This window comes from Alnus glutinosa, chromosome 1 (assembly GCF_958979055.1).
Source record: "Alnus glutinosa chromosome 1, dhAlnGlut1.1, whole genome shotgun sequence".
NCBI lineage: Eukaryota > Viridiplantae > Streptophyta > Magnoliopsida > Fagales > Betulaceae > Alnus > Alnus glutinosa.
The window spans coordinates 42,097,468-42,117,765 of NC_084886.1; the positions used below are offsets into that span (position 1 = coordinate 42,097,468).

General features: G+C 38.1%; 3 protein-coding genes across 3 annotated transcripts; 2 read left to right on the plus strand and 1 right to left on the minus strand.

Moving 5' to 3' along the window:
* Positions 1–5,268, plus strand: LOC133882156 (uncharacterized GPI-anchored protein At3g06035-like). The gene is made up of 2 exons (XM_062321269.1): positions 1–188; positions 4,367–5,268. The coding sequence occupies exons 1-2, from the start codon at positions 104–106 to the stop codon at positions 4,867–4,869; spliced, it is 588 nt and encodes a 195-aa protein (XP_062177253.1). The 5' UTR covers positions 1–103; the 3' UTR covers positions 4,870–5,268.
* A 163-nt stretch (positions 5,269–5,431) lies between these two features.
* Positions 5,432–8,675, plus strand: LOC133882146 (bifunctional protein FolD 1, mitochondrial-like). Its single transcript, XM_062321257.1, has 5 exons — positions 5,432–5,745; positions 5,892–6,208; positions 6,670–6,906; positions 6,977–7,144; positions 8,321–8,675. The coding sequence occupies exons 1-5, from the start codon at positions 5,586–5,588 to the stop codon at positions 8,495–8,497; spliced, it is 1,059 nt and encodes a 352-aa protein (XP_062177241.1). The 5' UTR covers positions 5,432–5,585; the 3' UTR covers positions 8,498–8,675.
* Positions 8,676–9,019: 344 nt separating this feature from the next.
* Positions 9,020–19,198, minus strand: LOC133882165 (peroxisomal adenine nucleotide carrier 1-like). Its single transcript, XM_062321281.1, has 5 exons — positions 18,812–19,198; positions 10,998–11,229; positions 10,294–10,440; positions 9,829–9,989; positions 9,020–9,607 (listed from the first exon to the last, which is right to left on the minus strand). The coding sequence occupies exons 1-5, from the start codon at positions 18,952–18,954 to the stop codon at positions 9,334–9,336; spliced, it is 957 nt and encodes a 318-aa protein (XP_062177265.1). The 5' UTR covers positions 18,955–19,198; the 3' UTR covers positions 9,020–9,333.
* Positions 19,199–20,298: the final 1,100 nt, after the last annotated feature.

A 20,298-nucleotide genomic window follows, 5' to 3' on the forward strand; every position in this document is an offset into this window, starting at 1 on the left:
CGAGCAGCTCACTACCCTAGCTTAGCTTCTACTTAAAGAAACAGGAAGAAAGGATCGTATAATAGAAAGCAACCTTCTACTACTTCTTTGTGATTCTTCAACAATGGCGTCCTCACCTCTTTGCCCCCTCCTCCTCCCACTGCTTCTTTCTTCCATTCTCTTGCTGAATCGCCCTGTCAAATGTGATAGTAAGCACTTCTTTTATGACTCTTTTCTGTTTTGTTAAACTCCCTTACATGGGTCTTGTTCTATTATGCATTTATTACTTGGGTACATCTTTTCATTCTGAGGTTACTGACGATAACATAAGCCCCTGAGGTTGAATCAGTTCTACGATATCTCATTAGGGATTGGGGAGCTTCTTTAATGTTTTGTCATGGATTTTTTGTAGTGTCCTAAACCCAGTTCAGATGAGATCTGATTTTTCTTTTTTTCTTTTTTTTTTTTCTCTCTTTTTTTTTTTTTGCAAATGGGTGTTTGTAATTGTTTGCTTTGCTTGATGTTTTGTAAAATCTTTGACTTACATGCTTGGATAAGTCTCTGCAACAGCAGAACTTGTTTACTGGAGATTTATACTCACTTGTGCTGGGGATCGAAGGAGATTTAGATTAAATGTTCTTTTAGTGATGCTAGACACGTATTTACTGATGGATTGTGTCCTTTAAAATCAATGGCAAACGCACAATGTGGCTCTCTGTGGATAATTTTGCCACTATTACACGATTAATTTCAATGCAGAGTACGCAATAATGAATGTATTGCGCTGTTTGCACTTTTTTTTTTTTCCCTAAAATACCACTAGTTTGCACTTTGTAGAGTTAAATGGTAGATCATTACGCTTATTTTTAGTATTTTGCTTATTCATTTCTTGTTACACCATGTCCATTGGTCAGTATACATATATACTTGTTGATGAATAATAATAATATTATTGAAAGAAAAGGGCAAAGCCTTCGCACATGAAAAGTATACAAGAGAGCCAAATACCCTAAAGACTACTACAATCTAAAAAACAAATCAGATCTACCAAATTCAATGAGTCAAAATTAGGAACATGTACAATAACTCAATCCAAAAGAGATCTCAAAATAGAGAATTTTTGAGAAAGCACCTTGGACATGCTTTCCTCAAAGAGGCGCCGATTCTTTTCTCTTCAAATGCTCCACATTAAGAAAGTAGAAATAACTTTTCATATTGCGTCTTTGGGGTGTCCCCACCCTTGATATTTTCAGCAATGAAGTAGTTCTAGGATGTTACTAGGCATCATCCAAGAAGCCCCGAATATGTTAAGAACCAAGTGTCAGAGATCAATAATATACTCGCAATGGATGAGAAGGTGATTGATAAATTCCTCATTCTTTTTGCATGGGCAACACTAGTTAGCTAGAGAGAAACCCCGCCTTCTAAGGTTATCCACCGTAAGGATGCTACCCTTTTGTTGTTGTCCATAAGAAGAAAGCAATACGAGGAGGGGTCTTAATCTTCCAAATACATTCTCACCCAAGGGAATTAACTATGCTCACCTGACTATAACATTTTATAATAGCTCTTCACTGGAAAACCGTTTGCTAGTTGGTGTCCACAACAAACTATCCACTTCTCCCAGATGAGTTTTCGATGAGTATAGTAGATTGAGAAATGAGTCAAGAGATTCCAATTCCCAATCATGGGCTGCCCTAATGAAGCTTGGATTCCAATGGATTTAGGAGCTGAAGAGGTCCAAGTAGTCTGACACTAAGGCCTCTTTGTTATAGGCTATGGAATAGAATTCTGAAAATGAGTACTTAAAGAGCCCCTTATCTGCACCACACGTCATGCCGAAAGTGAATGCGGGAACTGTCCCCAACCTTGTAGGATACAAAATTCAAAAAAGATACCCAGTCGTTTCTAATATTCCTCCAAAGACTCACCTCGCAAGGACCTCATGCTTTCTCTGAACACCAATCCCTTTTCTAGATCCCATACTTCATATCAATCACCTATCTTTATAAAGAATTTTTCTCTTGCCCAAATCTCCAAAACCATTTACCGAGGACGGCTTTGTTGAACAACGCGAGATTTTTTATACCCAACCCTCCTCTAGAGATTGGGGAGCAAACAGTAATCCCCAAGAAAGGTAAAAGAAGAAAGTTAAGTGACAATGGAGGGCCTCCCAAAGGCCGTAATCCGTGGGATGATTCTATGATCCAGCATTGTTGTGACCCCTTTTCAGTATTGTGAGTGACATATTAAGGTCAACTCTTTGGTGATACATCACCAATTGTCCCATAAGCTTAAGTTTATATAAGATGATGAATTTAATCATTTAATTAATGTTCTAACACTCCTCTCACATGTAAGGGCGGAATAGCTTATAGCTTGCGGTGTTGAAGCACTCCCCCTCCCCCAAGCCATAAGGTAATTCTCCCAAAAATTTAAAAATTCCCCCCAACATATATAATTTTTTGAGGTACTCTAAAAAATTCTTCATTCTACCCCTTGGGCTCAAATTCTCTATCAATAATAAGTGAGGTTAAATGCGTGAAATATTTAATTGAAATGGAAAATGAACTGTAGAGGTGAGGTTTGAACTCAGAACCTCAGGTCTGATACCATGTTAAATCATCAATTGTCCTAAAAGCTTAAGCTAATAAAAAATGATGAATTTAGTCATTTAATTAATATTTTAACATAATTATTTGCTTAATTCATGGGCAATTGTTTGCCACCCCTCACCATTAATTTCTTCTTGTGCAGTCTTTTTCTCTTCATTTAGATTGTGAAATCAATAGCTTTTATTGGGTTTTTTTTTTTTTTTTTTTGGGGGGGGGGGGGGTGGGGGTGGGGGTGGGGGGAGTAAATGATGGTACTACATTCTTTACTTGGGTGTGATGATATCGATTGTAACTTGTCAATTAAAAGAATTGGGCTGGTGCCATTAGTCAAAAGGTACAGCTGCCAGGAGGTTTGGCCAGGGTAGCCATTATTCTCTCCAAGTAACCCTATCCCAATAGCCTCTAAGGATGGTGAGAAGTGGGGCTGGATTTCCTTGTTTTTATTACGATCTGTTGGAATGTAAGACTAAAATTGTTTCATGTTTTATGTCAAATTTTGGATTGTCAAGTTGGTAGTTGCAGGCTAGGTTGAAACTGTTGTCTTTGCAGGGTGATTTAGTGAGGCATGCAAATTCGTATTCTGTATACATTGTTTCGGCGTAAATTATGTAATACAGTTTCCTTGCTCTATGGGACATGTTTGCGGAGTAAATTATGAAACTGCCTCTTTAAAGGACAAAATGGGACAGGCTAATGTTTGGCTTGACTGACCCAGAATGTTATTATTGGTTTAGATGCAATTTAGGCCCTGGTCGGAGAACCTGAAATAATATCCAAACTTAAGTGGGTCAAAGTGCTGCTTAATCTTGTTGTGAGGGTCTGAATACTCAGAAGTATAACCTTACAAACAAGATATTAATTCAATTCAAGTAAAATCAGTTATTAGCTGAGCTTACTTAAGCTTGTTCTTGTTATTATTGTTTTGCTCAAGAGACCTCTGATTGTTTTGGTAATTGCTCCTCTTTAGGTATATCAGCCATCCACTATACCTTGATGTTGGGATTCATTACTCTAATTACTTCCTTTCATGGAGGTGGAAGTCTTTTTTAACCTCATTTTGCCATTTCAATCTGTCAGATGAAAATTCCAAATGGAAGAATAAAGATCTAGGAAGATTCATGACTTGAAACAGGATTGGAGCATGTCTTTCTGTAACATCACATTTAAGAAAGCTGTCAAACATGAGAGTTTGGTTACCAAAGAACTTTGAGAAAAAATTTCTGTCTCATGCCTGTTTTTTTGTTTTCACCCTCCTTCTTGATGATACAAATATAAAAATGAGGTCGTATAGGAACAAGATTAAGCTTTCATTAATCAGTCATCGGTTTTTAGGTCTTTCAAAGCCTTGGTCTTCTAAGTTTCACTTGCCATGTTGGTATGCCACAACATTTACATTTTGCGAAGAAAATTGCGAAACATTTATAATTGATTTTGCAAGTGACCATTTATGGTAATTGAAACAAACTTGGAACAGTTAATGTTGAGAATATCAGAGAACTGTAGTGTGAAAAGTTCAGTGCATTTTATGAAATTCATGGAATTGTAAATTTCAAGCTTGCTGCAATGTAGGTATATTGGGAATAGATATGATGATGGTAGAAATACAACATGCTATAGCGTGAATAATACAGAACTAACTAGTGTATTCCGTGTAGAATGCTAGAATCATGAACTTCAATCTGCCTGTCTCGTCTTACTCTGTGCGTCTGTGTGCATGTGTGTGTTGATATCTGGACACTGAACTTCCTATCCCCACCATTTTGTTGCTGCAGATGAGGATGATAATCTTCTTCGAGGCATCAACAGCTATCGAGCATCCTTGAACTTGGCAGCTCTATCAAAGAATGACGACGCAGAGTGCCTTGCTGGTGAAATAGCTGACCAATTCAAGGGCCAACCCTGCACAAACACTACAGGGTCCAACACAGTACCAGGCACTGAACCGCAATTCGCTGGCTACCCGAACCTTTTAGCTAAATGCCATTTGAATGTCTCCAACACGCAGGATGGGGTCATAATGCCTGCTTGTGTACCCAAACTGGAGCCAAGTCTGGTCCTCACTAACTTTACAGGGTCTCAGTACTCAGGTAATCTCAATGACACCAAGTACGTAGGAGCTGGGATTGGCTCTGAAGATAATTGGATTGTCGTTGTTCTGACCACAAACACATCCACTGGAAGCTTTACCCCTTCCAACGCTGCCAGCGTAGTTTCCAGGATTGGTTTGATCTTCCATTTGCTGTTTTTGCTGATGGGTTATATCTTCCTGTTGTAAACTAAGACGATGGCCAGACCCTTTGTTTTCTTGACAGTTTTTGGAGGATTACTAATCAATGGGCCATGTTAAAAACTTGCGACACAGGAGTTTTTCCACTTTTCCAACACATATATATCTTCAAAAAAAAAAAAATGTTACGGAATACAGAGCTGCTTTCATGGTGAAAATTTGGGTCCATTCCTCAGTTCCTGCATACATTGATCTGCCAAGTTGTACTTGATAGTTGAATGTTGGGTAGGCCTGTGAACGGAGCGGGTTGTGCAAGGATATGTCTTGTTATCATCATTGTGACATTGTTTTGTAGTTTTTTTTTTCATTGTTGACGTTGTTTAGTTCTGCACTTGTGGGTTTTCTGCGATGAGAAATGGAAGCAAGAATCTAGAACTATTCCATTCATTCCATTTTATCAATATACTTTGGCGTGATGTTATTTGAACCTCCAAGCATTATATGCAAGTTTCAACTCACTACCTCACGAAAAAAAAAAAAAGACATGTAAGCACAAACTCCCGACACATACCCCAGTTGGCAGTTGCATGAAATCTTTATGCACTTTTATTTTGCACCAAAGGAAAAGCTTAACGGCAGATTTTTCTAATCTTAACGATGTTCCCATTAGTATGAGATAAAAGCATATTGATAAACATGAAGTGGGATAACCATAAACCATATAACTAAGAGCAAGGCAGGGCCAGGTAGCATAGGAGGACAACATGCGAGGTGGTAGCAGCTGGGTGGGTGTGGTTTGGCGCGGACTGGGAAAGAAAACTTCGCACTCATCGTATTCAAGCCCTCCTAAGTATCCTATTGTCCTCCCCGATGTTTGGATTTCCAGCACCAAACACCACCGTCCTCAATCCTCTGGAAATTTCCGTAAGTTGTCAAAGTGACACCATTTTTTATTTTGCTTCGTTTTCTGTCTTTCCCGGGTTCAAGTTGTCCAATTCATACGCTTTTGGAGTAACATTTTTTACGTCTATAAAAGCACTGAAAATGATTGATAATGGCATGCAAACCAGCTAGTGGTCGCACTGCTGCAATAATTGATGGGAAATCGATTGCACAAGATATAAGGCTCAGAATAGCTGGTGAAATACGTAGAGCGAAGGCTACCATTGGGAAATCTCTCGGATTGGCTCTTGTTTTGGTGGGTAAAAGGAGGGACTCCAAGACTTACATCAATATCAAGTTAAGAGCTTGTGATGAAGTTGGGATTGCAACTCTGATTGCGGAGCTACCTGAAAACTGCACAGAAACTGAACTTCTTGATGTTGTCTCTGGTTTTAACGAGGACCCATCAATACATGGTATTATTGTGCAACTTCCTCTGCCACAAGTAATTTCTACAACTGTTATTGCCTTCTTTTATTTTTTTTCATTTACTATGCTGTCTAGTTTTCTAAAATTGCTGTTGCCGGGCTTCAGTGGCTGTGACCTTACCTTATGTACGGTACAAGAACAGAGGATCTACATTTTGATGGATTTTTATTTTTGCTAGTTAGAACTATTATTCTAAACTAGAGTTGTTGCCTTCAATTGCGCTGGTGGCAAATTCTATTGATATTCCATCTAGACACCATATATGTAGCTCTAGTCAAATTTTTCCTTCGTTTGCACCTATAGGGCATTGCGTCCTAATAGCACTAGTAGTAGATACCCTATAACTCATTCCCTTTCCTAAAGGGAAAATTTGGAAAGAAAAAAAAAAACCACACATCAGTTTCCCTATATGTGCATTAAACCATTGATTGGGTAAATAGGATTAGGAACCACTTCTAATTGAAATGCTTGACACAGCATTTGGACGAGGAAAAGATTATGACTGTTGTGAGTCCAAAAAAAGATGTGGAAGGCTTCCATCCCCTCAATATGGGGAATCTTGCCATGAGAGGAATGGAGCCTTTATTCATCCCCTGTGCCTCTAAGGGTTGCATTGAGTTGTTGCTTAGGTTTGGTGTTGAGATTATTGGGAAAAAATCCGTGGTAATCGAGAGAAGCAAGATCGTTGGATTGCCTACTTCTTTTCTGTTGCAGGTAATCTCTACTTTTCTGCTTATACAGAATATTTATATGTCCGTTTGTGTGATATATTGTTGGTCGGCAGAGGCACCACGCAACGGTCAGCACCGTACATGCATTCACCAAAAACCTGGAACAAATAACTTCTCAGGCTGACATTGTAGTCACTGATGTTGGGATCCCAAACATAGTCCGAGGCAGTTGGCTAAAGCCGGGAGCAGTTGTAATCGATATGGGAACAAATCTAGTAAAGGTAAGCAGTCAAAATCTTACATTTACCTTGTCTCAAAATCTTGATTCTTGAAGATTTTTGTTAGTCTCAATCTCAATTTATATATGGAATAAATAAAGAAGAAACTATTGCTGATTTAGCCAGATGACAAAACAAGTAATATGATTGTCTTTGTTGCTATTAAGTGAGTAGTGACATGGATTATGTGAGCACTGGCTTGAAATTGTAATTGTTGCTATTAAGGTTAAGGGAGAAATAAAGAAGCGTGACAAAGGAAAAGAGGAAAGAGACCGAGTAAAGTTTAAATTCAATAGCACTTACTTGAGAGTGCAATCAGTGCATAGATGAGAAAACAAATGAAGTGCACATGATCTTACCATATCAGTGTTGAGCTTTTGATGGATATCAGTTTACTAATAAAGCTCTTGCGTAAGTATCTTGAAATGCATGCATCTTTTGATTAACAGTAGCAGCCCTGATTGTGACTGAACTGGTTGAAATGAATGAACTATAGCCTATGGCAGTGAAAGAAAATATAAAGCTATGGAAATTAAAGGAAAATAACGGAATAATAAAATAGAGACAGAATTTTACATGGTTCGGTCTATATGACCTATGTCTACAAGATAAAGTCTTAAGGCTACAATGTATCTCTTATTCACTTGGTTGATTTTACAATACAAAAGACTGTATTTATAGAGTTTACAGTTGATTTGAAATCGTAATCAAATTCCTAAATTTAGGTTAATCCATCAAATCCTTAACTTTAGGGTAATCAAAAAATGCTCTAACAGGCGGATCATTTATTAAGATGCCAATCAAACCAATCCTCATTAGAATAGCATTACACGCCGCTGCTCTCTTTTCAGGATCTTGGTTAGCAGAGTAAATGTGTTGATTGCTTGGTCACTTACCATGACCAAGATAGGATAACTGCATTAAATTTACTTGAATATCTGCAATATACAGATAGATGGACGGAGCCAAGTATTATGCTTTAAAAAGAGAGGCAAAAGACATGCACATGTTATTATGAGAGTAATTCAGACACTCATTTGCTTCTTGTTCTTGAATATAAGTAGTATAGGTATATGTATCGTTGGAACAACTGAAATATAGGCATCAAGGAGAAAAATAACTTGCCTTACCACTGGTGAAGTGATTTCTCATGTTGCTACTCTTTATGATGATTTGTAGGACCCAAGTAGTCGCCATGGATTCCGGGTCACCGGAGATGTTTGCTATGAAGAGGCAATCAAGGTGGTGTCGGCAATCACCCCGGTGCCTGGAGGGATGGGTCCTGTTACAATCTCAATGCTCCTCTCTAACACGCTTGACTCTGCTAAACGTGCATTTGGATTCATTTCATCATGAAGTGGTTGTTTCTTAAATTTAGTTTTATTGTAGCTTTTAACCCAAGGCACCAAAAAAAATCCAAAAGAAATCATCAATATCATTTAATCGAAGTTTTAGAACCTATTGAGCAAGAGGCAATGTGCATTGCTCTCACAGGGTATGTGTGCTAGTTTTAATTTATAAATTTTTTAATTAATATTTTCTGTGCAAAATAAATTTATATATGATATCAAAATCAGATTTTATTTATTTTCACCTAAAATTAAGTCATTGCCAAAACGTTCAAATGAAATTGTTTTAGCAATAACTCGTAATTATTAATTCTTGAACTTGTGCACGAATATGATACAGATGAGTGTTTTGAAAGAAAACGGAAGCATAAGAACTTTAGTATCAGTAAGTTTGGAATCTCAAAGAGCTGTGTGGAGCATCTATGAAACTCTATTCTTTTTTCTTTTTCGGTAGAAACAACAGAAGATGTGATCCTCATTTTGATTGAGACTGTACTTGACCCAAAAATGAAACCAAAAGAAATCTAGCTGTCCCATATAAAAGTCGAATAAAATTAAGCATAATGTCCAATCGTATAACATGCTGCTAGCAGATCATTTCTCAAAAAATAATAAATAATAATAATAATAATATTTATTGAGCGGGATATTCCAAGAGAAACAAAATCCCCTGTTCTACAAATATATACTTTCCTTCTTGACATCCAGAACTTGGTCTCTGGCATCCACAAATGTTTATTGGATGCTGCCACATTATTCCAGTCCATCACTACCATGGAGAAATTCACTAGTCTCTTCATCTATGAGGTTTCCATGCATGTATGTCTCACTCTCATCACTAATTCAGGTGCTCTTCTTCAGTCTGGTGCGAGTCACAAACAGATACTTTTTCAGTGCAATCATTAGGACCCATGTCGTCTTCGTGATCTTCTCCTTTATCATCAAAAGCAATGCCGAGCTTAGCACAGTCTTCAGTATCTGCGCATGTAATCCTTTGAAGAAACCCAGTAGGCCTTCTCTTTTCCCAATGGCGTAGAGTGCACCTGAAACTGTCTTCTGGGATTTTTGTTCAGCTCCATCTTCACCTGATTCTGCAGCCTGAATCATGACCTTGCACCTGTTGGCAATTAACTTAGTTCTTTTAATCAAGTTGTGAAGAGGCCTAGACACCTTATTAATGCATAGTATCTTGAGAGAAATGCCATATTTTCATGCAAAACTTGCAGAAAGTATTCTTAAAAATAAAACTTGAATGAATTCATCAGCATGAGGTTCAAAAAGCCCCCTAAATATAATCCATGTAATGCATGAGGAAGAATGTTTAAATTGCCCATCCACCTGATAGCCGGGTAAGTCAAGCAGGTAGCCACACACTTTGAAACTGCACCCAACATGAAAGCAGAAAAAGCAGAAAGAGCTTCTGGCGACGACTCCGTACCTGTTTTTTGGCTCAGCTTCTGCTTCAGTAGTCTCTGTTTCAGCTGATCGAATACGGTGTACTGTACAATACACGTGTTCTAATTTCAGTTTAATTGGTCTTCTCTTGCACCTTAAATCAACTATTCTAACTACTCACAAAATTGGAAGGTGAAAAATCCATGGATTAGAAAGACCACAGCTAGCAGTTACCATCATCAATTAAACATATGGCCAGGATGAGGTGTCAAGGTCATTGGTCCACTCCATCAAAAAATTCAGAAATAAAAGTCGTTCGCGTCTAAATACAACCTCAAGAATCTGAAATGGGACCAGTGAAACCAACCACACTCTACACACAACCTATATACTTGCACACTCAAGTACCTGGATAGATGGGTTTGATGTCAAAAGAAGAGATATGCCAAGACCATCAAATGCCTCACCCCAAGTGCCCTCCGACAGAGTCTTCCAAAGTCCTTGGGATTTCCCAAACTCACTCGTCTGCATCCTTGAGGATGCTGTATCCAAGGGCTGTAAGGTAAAACCAGAGATTAGAATATCCAAACATTGAGCATTGAAACTACAAAAGGGTCTATTTTGTCATCAACAGCTCTTTCTTTTTCTCCAACCTTTTTTAATAGTTTAGGAATCACAAAATGGTCTATTTTGTTACTAACAGAACTTTACAGTGGTCTGTGCAATTGAATACATAGAATCACTTTCAGGATCTCAAGGAATAGCGAACTGTAAATTTTTTATAATCAATATTGCTATGCCTCTTTACTTTTATTTTACTGACCTATTTTGGTCAGTCATTTTCTTGTAATGATCCCCTTAAGAGGACATGCACTCACCCAATTTTAAGGAAAAGCACAATGAAATATTTTACTTCCCATGTAATGTTTAAACAGCACCATATTAATAGATGCCCGACATGCATATCATCATATATCTACGAGCATATTATCCGAATCCTTTTGAGAGCTCAACAAACAGAGTTCAAAGCACCATGTAATTCGTAAGAACCCCACAACAGACAACTTAGTCAAGAACACATAACTAAGAAAACATGTCAATATATGACTCGCCTGTGTCACTAAGACTGTACAAGCCCCGGCAGCAGCAGCAATAATCAAGTTTGCTTTAGTTCCAATGGTTTTGTTTCCACTTTTCTCTAGGTACAGCCTTTTGAAGAAGCTGTATCCATAGAAGTAAACAAACTGTGAAATAAAGGACTGCAGGTTCTTTGTCCCAAGCCCCTGGTATAGTGAAAGCACCTGCCGGGTAGAAATTGCTTCCCTTAAAACATCAGAAATATTCCTGCAAAAGCCAGAGCAATAAATTATATAAACATATTCATAAGTGAATCGTACCTTAAAAATCTGTGTTACACAAAGCAGCTTATTTGACTTTTAGGCCATATTCGATTAGACATATAGAATAAGTTCACTGATTACACTGTTGAAAAAGGTCAAGCGGAGAAGACAGCAATTCATATATTATGAGCATTGCATGAAGAAATTAATTATAAAAGCACCCACATGGAGTCAACTATCCTTTTTTTTTTTTTTCTTTTGTTTAGAATGTGAAGCTACTTTGGATGACAACGGCTATTATTTCCAACTGGCAATGAAATTGTCCATGGTTGATATAAAATATGTTTATCTCATTATAACACTGTGGAAGCTAACCGTTTTCAAAATAAAAGACTCTAAAGGAAAACATCAAGCATTACAGAATAATCATGTAAAAGGAACTCAATCTAGGCATCATACATCTCCCTTTGAATATACCTAAATTAAACTTCTCTACAATGTAATTATAATATCAAACCAGTAATTCAGACAAAAACAAGTGTCCACTAATACAACAACCTTTTGGTTTCCTGGATATGCTGATGTTCGGTTAGATTATTAAGGAAAATTAATGGTTTACAGAAATCTTCCAACAAATCAATCTAATTTGAAATTGTTTAGACACCAATTTTAATTCTATTTTCCCCTACCTTCACTCCAACTAAATACAGAAACTTACAATGTGGGCTTCTTCATCCCAACAACCCCTCCCACACTCTCTCGCCCCAAACCTCTCTGAAGTAGACCAGGCGGCATTTGGGTTTTTGAAGACATCTGGAGCAGATCAGAGTGTGGGCGTTCAAACTAGGTCTAGCACTGATTTGAACTGCCTGAAAAACGAGCCATAGAAGGAGCCATAGATTGGCGTCGGAACTTGCAGTTCGAACTGCAATTGGAATGCCAGCCCAGAAGCTGTCGTCCCAAGTGTCATTTCGAACTGCACTTGGAAAGGCAGGATCAGCAGCAACCCAGAAGCTGCCATCCCAAGTGTAAGTTCGAACTGCACTTGGAACCGCAAGATTAACAGCTGACAAAGTCGTCAGTCCCTATTGGATCAGAATCCTATTCGGCTAAAGATAATACTATAGACTTGAATAAGGATTCTTCTAAAGCTTTAGAGTTAAACAAAGACTCTTCTATTTAGACTTCTCTTTAGATTAACTCTAGACTAGTTGTGAATGTAATCTACTAGGACTCTAGAGTTATATGTTCAGATTAGATAGATAGTTTGTTTCATGTAAAACACATCTAGCTATTATCTAGATGTTTAGGATTCTTCTATAAATACAACTACTGCCATACATGTTATGTAGGCAGAATTGCAAAACAATGTAAAACTCTATATGGTATCAGAGCCTTTCAAGACAAACATCAATGGCTATCCCAACATCTGAAACCAATTCCACTCAAACCTCCAACCCACCTCCTATCTCCACCACCATCGCTTCCCCTGCAGCATCAACACCTATTCAAAATGTTCATCACCATATCTCAGAAAAACTCACCCAAGAAAACTATATTCTTTGGCAATTTCTTATGGTTCCTTTTTTAGAAGGCCAAAACTTGTTTGGCTATGTTGATGGAACTCTTCCGCAGCCTCCCAAGCTCATCCCCGACAGCACTTCAAGTCTTCTTGTTACCAATCTAGCCTATCTAACCTGGTATCATCAAGATCAGATGATTTTTAGCACCATCATCTCCACCTTGTCTGTGGAAACATTACCTCATGTAATCGATCTCTCTACATCACGTGACATCTGGATCACCCTGGAAACTCTCTTTGCTGCTCAATCTCAATCCCAAATTCTACAACTCAAGCAGCAGCTCTCCAACCTGAAGAAAGACGCTCAATCTGTCTCAACCTACTTTCAAAAAGCACAAGGCTTTGCAAATCTCTTGGCTGCTATTGGCAAGCCCATTGAAAACTCAGAATTAATCTCCCACATCCTTGCTGGCCTGGGTGATGACTACGACCCGCTTGTCACTTCGGTTACTACAAGGCAAGACTCCATCCCTCTCACGGATCTTTATGGCTACATGTTGTCCTATGAGCAGCGCCTTGAGACCCATAAATCAGCCCTTGAACTGAACATCTCAATAGCAAACACAGCTCACCGACAAAGCCCCTCCTATCCGAGGAACAATCGTGGCAACAACTCCGGCTATCGAAACTTCAATTTCTCTCGTGGTAGGGGGCATGGCCTTGGTCGAGGATCATCTCCGCAATACTCCTATGGTCCGGGACAGTCCCAACGTCCAATCTGTCAGGTATGTCACAAGCAAGGCCACACGGCTGCAACCTGCTAGTTTCGGTTTGAGCAAGGATATCAAGCAGAAAATCCAACACTGACTGCCAACCTGGTTTCTGCCCCTTCTGCATCAGATTCACAATGGTATCATGACACCGGCTCCAATGTTCATCTCACTAATGAACTCTCCAACCTCAACATGCATGTTGAGGACTACACGGGTACTGATCAAATCCAAGTAGGCAATGCGCAAGGTTTTCATATCTCAAATTCTGGTCGTGGACTCTTACCCACCCCCTCACGTAATTTTCACTTATTTTCTCTCTTTCATGTTCCTCAAATAAAACAAATCTCATCTCAGTTAATCAATTCACACGCGATAACCATGTTTTTTTTGAATTCCATCCTACTTGTTTCTATTTTAAGGACCTTCGAACTCGTCAACTCCTCCTTCAAGGCCCGAGTAAACTCAGTCTCTATCCATGGCCATCCTCTGCTACCTCAACTTCCATTCCTCTTACTGCCTTCATTGGTGAAAAGGTTTCTTTGGATAAATGGCATCTCAGGCTTGGTCATCCTGCCTCTCCTATTGTCAACCAAGTTGTTCAGTCCAATAAGCTGCCCCATGTTTCCATCAAAGTCTTCCTCAGTTTGCTCTCCATGTCAACAGGGCAAGAGTCATCGTTTTCATTTTAGTTAGTCTCCTTCTATTTCCAATAAACCCTTCAATTGTTGTTTGTTGATGCATGGGGCCCTGCCTCCATAACCTCTGTAAACAACAACCGATTTTATTTAAGTGTGGTTGATAATTTTAGCAAATATACTTGGCTTTTTCCTCTTGCTACTAAATCTGAAGTGTGTGCCACTTTTCTTCGTTTCAAACAACTTGTTGAAACATTCTTTAATACTAAAATCAGATCTGTTCAAAGTGATAATGGTGGCGAATTTCATCCACTTCAAATTGCACTCAATTCCATGGGAGTCTCTTATCGCCTAAGCTATCCTCTCACTTATCATCAAATGGGAACCGTTGAAAGGAAACATCGCCACATAGTTAAAACTGGACTTTCTCTTCTTGCTACTGCCAGTGTTCCATTTACATTCACAGCCTTTGAAACAGCCACATACCTCATAAATCGACTTCCTTCCGAAGTAACAAAGAAAAAGCCCCCATATGAGTGTCTCTTTCACCTCAATCCAGATTACAAATACTTAAAAATATTTGGTTGTGAATGCTGGCTTTTCCTCCGCCCATATCACTCTTCAAAACTCTCCTTCCGATCCTCTTCCTGCGTGTTTATTGGCTACAGCAAAAACCACCTTGGTTACAAATGTCTTCATATCCCATCCGGTAGAGTTTACATTGCAAGACATGTTGTCTTCAATGAAAATAGTTTTCCATTCTCAACTTCATCACCACACAGAGTCTCATCTTCTCCTTAAACACCTTCATCTTTATCGATTCCTTGTTTTCAGTCATTACCTTCTCAAAATTCTGAATCCTATCTAAATACACCAAGTTTTACATTTCCACATTCATCCACTTCTGCATCTCCATCAGCAACTACCACTACTCCTCCAAATCTTCGAACCATTGTTTCTTTTGACCCTTCTTCAAATTCTAAGTTAGCTTCTTCACCTGAACCACTGTCCGTCCTTCCAGCTCGAGTCCATGGCATGACCACACGGTCTCATAATCAGATTTACAAACCTTACACATTTACTGATGGCCGAGTGAAGTATCCACCTCCTCAAGCTCTCATTGCTTCCATAGCCGCACATGAAGATGAACCTACTTATTTTTCTCAAGCCAGCAAACATCCAGAATGGCGTACAGCAATGAACACCGAATTTGATGCTCTTCTCAAAAATGGAACATGGTCTCTTGTTCCTTTCTCCCCATCCATGAACATAGTTGGATCAAAATGGGTTTTCAAAATTAAATGGAAAGCAAATGGGGACATCGAACGGTACAAGGCTCATCTAGTAGCCAAAGGGTTTTACCAACAACCTGGGATTGACTTTGTTGAAACATATAGTCCAGTCGTTAAACCGATCACCATTCGCACTGTGCTTTCCATAGCTGTTTCTGCAGGTTGGGAGATTCGGCAAGTAGATGTCAGTAATTCGTTCCTCCATGGTCTTCTTCAAGAGACGGTGTATATGGCTCAACCTCCTGGATTTCAGCATCCTCAATTTCCAACAACTGTGTGCAAGCTTCGCAAAGCTATATATGGCTTAAAACAGGCCCCATGCGCATGGTTTTCTCGGCAAAGTGCTCAGTTAATTGATCTGAAATTCACTAACTCCAAATCAGATTCCTCCTTGTTCATTTACAAAGCTCACGGCATCACCATCTTTGTGCTCATATACGTTGACGACATTATAATTACAAGTTCACATCCAATGGCAATCACTCAGCTCATCAATGATCTTCACTCATCTTTTGCACTCAAGGATCTCAGCCGACTCAATTTTTTCCTTGGTGTTGAAGCTACATGGCATCAAGATGGTCTTCATCTTTCACAACAAAGGCACATCAATGATCTTCTCACAAAGACCAATATGCTGCTTGCAAAGCCAATTTCTACTCCTTTGTCGGCTTCCACCATACTTCGTAGATTTGAAGGTTCAACTATCACAGATCTAACCTTATACCGAAGCACAGTATGATCACTTCAATATCTATCCCTTACTCGACATGATATTGCATTTGCTGTCAATAAGGTCTCTCAATTTATGCAAGATCCTAGGGAATCACACTGGTCGGCAGTGAAGCGCATCTTGAGCTACTTAAAGTCTACAATCTCCTATTATTTCTGCATCTACAAGAATTCTTCCAAGCAACTCACAGCTTACTCAGATTCAGATTGGGCAAGTTGTCCAGATGATAGAAGATCCACCTCCGATTATTGTGTTTTACTTGGTAAGAATATTCTGTCATGGAGTTCAAAGAAACAACCAACCGTTTCTCGCTCAAGTACTGAATCCGAGTACAAAGCAGTGGCCAAATACAGCAGTTGAATTAGCATGGATTCAGTCTTTACTCAGTGAACTTGGTGTTACTTCTCCACATCGACTAGTTCTACATTGTGACAACATTGTGCCACATATCTCACATCTAATCCTCTCTATCATGCACGTATAAAGCATATAGAGATTGATTATCATTTTGTTAGAGATATGGTTGCTAAGAAACTTCTTGATGTTTGCTTCATCTTTGGGAAAGATCAACTGGTTGATGTTCTCACCAAGCCCCTTACTGCTGTCCGGTTCGGGATGCTATGGTCCAACCTCAACGTGCATTCTCCCACGTCAAGTTTGAGGGGGCGTATTGGATCAGAATCCTATTCAGCTAAAGATAATACTATAGACTTGAATAAGGATTCTTCTAAAGCTTTAGAGTTAAACAAAGACTCTTCTATTTAGACTTCTCTTTAGATTAACTCTAGACTAGTTGTGAATGTAATCTACTAGGACTCTAGAGTTATATGTTCAGATTAGATAGATAGTTTGTTTTATGTAAAACACATCTAGCTATTATCTAGATGTTTCGGATTCTTCTATAAATACAACTACTGCCATACATGTTATGTAGGCTTGAGTTTTTCTCCTATTTCAATTCCTTGATAGAATCTTGGTTTTTGAGAAGAGTTGTGATTTGTTTGTTGTTTGTCTTTGCGATCCCACTACGTCACGTTGCATCACTCCCCCACCTCCCCAAAAAAAGGATACTTTAACAAATTTAACAATAAGAAACAAACAAAATCCTCAACCATTCCCATTTAAAATATTTTGATTGGTCTGAAGCAGTATAAATCCAACCCCAGCAACTACAATATTAGTGATAATATAAGCACATTGACTGAGTAGCACTAACTTAATTTTACCAGAGCCTGTAGAGCATTGTAACTCTATAGACAATAAGTACAACATGATCCCTCAAATTATAATTCGTATAGTTACATATAATTATGTTAGGGTCAAAATATAAGTTTGGCCCCTACTGGCTTGAGCCTCATGGCCCTTTATAAAAACCCAAACTTTATTATAAAAACCCATAGAAAAGCTCAATTCTGGCCTCTTTACACCCCAATATTTTTCCAGTTTGAATAAGTTTTATGTGAAAACCAAACGGGTTTTAAAGTCAATTGATGATTCCACAATGTGAAATACATAATCATATGCATATCAGCATATGTAACTTAAGGCACCCAAAAAAAAAAAAAAAAAAACCTTAATTAAGATAAACTAAAACCATCAAACAGGGTTTAAGTCAATTGATTGCATACTACAATGTCTTCTAATTGTTATTTGATAACCATAGTAATTTTTATTTCCTGAAAAAACAACCAAACAAAATTTGAAAAAAAACAAACCAAAAGAAAAAAACAGACAATTGAGAAACACCAAAAAAACTGAGAAAAAAATAGTACACAAAAGAAGAGCAGCTTCAATACTACTACGAAGCCCTATGCTACAGAGTTATTGTCTTTGGCCCTCCTCGATAAGAATTTCTGGTTCCGTCCTTGGGTGTTCCCATGAGAGATACATGACCAAACAAAAACCCAGTTGCTATTGTTTAATATGCTCCTCCTGCGCATTAATAGATGCTATATTTTCTTTTTTGGACTGTCCTAAAATAGATTAAAAAAAAAAAAATCTAAAAACTGGAAGTCTTTTTGTCTATTTAACTTCTTACATTACCCTTAAATTTGAACTATATTTTTTCAAATTTGAGCTCTCTTTCTTTTAGGCCATCTAATGGTATTCTGACAGAGTGTTTGATTAAAGTACATGTCATTAGTGAACTTTTTACCGGGAAATTTGTGTGTCATTTGTAAAAGCTTATGTCCCGAAATAAGATTCAAACTTTTTTTTTCTAGGCAAATAAGATCCAAACGTGCTACGTGTTGGTTCTTGATCATTCTGCAGCGGCAATAACACCTGTGCTCCCCCAATACGAATAGTATCACAATTCAGTGAATACAACTACCACATCCTATAAATGTCTTAAACATAGTCTTACAATATCCCATCTTAAAGTATAAATTGCTGTCACATAACCAACAAATACTTGCCGAACAAAGTTCCAAAATCCTTGGAGAATTATAATCAACCCCATTACCACAGAAAAGAACAAATGAAAATAATTAGCAAAAGCCTTTGTAGAAGAAATGGAAATTCTACAAACAGGTGCAATGAAAACATGAAAATTGGAAACGTGATATATAAATAAATAAAAAGATATACGTGTGAGACCCAGAGGCCAACAAGAACTAAAGAAAAAAAACCAACCTGTACTTCTGCTGATGGTGAGCTCGAACTTCAGCTTGATATTTGGTCTTACAGGTATCAAGAGGGTACAAGATGGTGGTGCTAATCAGAGCTCCAATGGCCCCTGAAGTGGCCTCTGACAGGGACTCCAGATCAGCGCCCATCTTAAAGAATGAATAATTGGGTATCGGAGAAATGAAAAGAACGGCTACGAGATCGAGGCATCCATGAATTTAGGAGCTGGGTATGGTATATAACATAATAAGAGTCCAGAAGAGAAGAGGATCGGGAGCAACTGAAAGTGACGCAATGGCAAACACAATGGGTTGCTTTTCACAGTTGTGTATCTCTTTGGGAATCGGAAACGTTTACGTATGGGGCTTCTCCCTCTGTGTCTCTCTACGCGCTTGGATTTGACTGTTTTGTTTTTTTTTTCCGGTTAAATACATTCCTCCCTGGTGGTTTAACTCCTTTACCTTTTTTTTTTAATGTGATTTATTTCGTATCTTTTAATTTTTGTAAAAGACGAAAATAGTAATTTCATTCAAAAATTAACGGTAACATAAGTTACTCCTACTAAATTCTCTTTAAAAGTGAGGCACATGTTTCAAATGCCACATAAATTTGTCATCTGTTGCATACGGTGAAACATGTCACATCAGTGCCATATCATATGTTGGCTGTCATATTTTAAAAAATAAAATTAAAATTAAAAGCTATAAAAAATTGAAAAAAAAATAATAACAAGAAGGGTGGCTGAGTCTTCCCCTTTGATGGTCTGAGTGTGGCTGAACCACCCTATGACCACCCCCACAAGGCCAAAGAGCAAAAAAAAAAAAAAAGCTTAGGAGTTTGGCCCTTGAGGGTGGTCGAACCAACCACCTCAGGGGCATGGGGTGGCCGAACCACCTCTAGACCGGCCAAGAGGGTGGCCCAGTCACTCTTCCTTTTGTTTTTTCTTTTTTCAATTTTTTTAAGCTTTTAAAAAAAATTAAAAATATGGCAGTCCAACATATGACATGGCACTAATGTGGCATGTACACGTCATACCCGCAGCTGAGATGGCAAACTTATGTGGAATTTGAAACATGTGTCGACTTTTAAATAGAGTTTAGTGGCATTGATGTGGACTATCGTTTATTTTTTTATGAAAATATCATCTTCATTTTGACCAAAACCAGGGTACCGTCTGTAATACAAAATAAATCACAGGGGGCACGAAATAAAAGGAATTAAACCACAGCAGGCAAAAACGTATTTAACCCTTCTTTTATATATGCAATAAATTATATTTTTATTCAATATTATTTTATAATGTTGCTTGTCATGGTAGTACCAACCGATCTTTAGATTAGTTGTTATTTTAAAAAAAATCAAGAATCAATTAGAACAACAACACTGATATTGTAAGATAATTATGAAATAAAAATATTATATTTAAATTTTCTTTGTTTTTTTATTTTTTATTTTTTATTTTTTTATGACCATGGTATCTAAGAGCATGCATG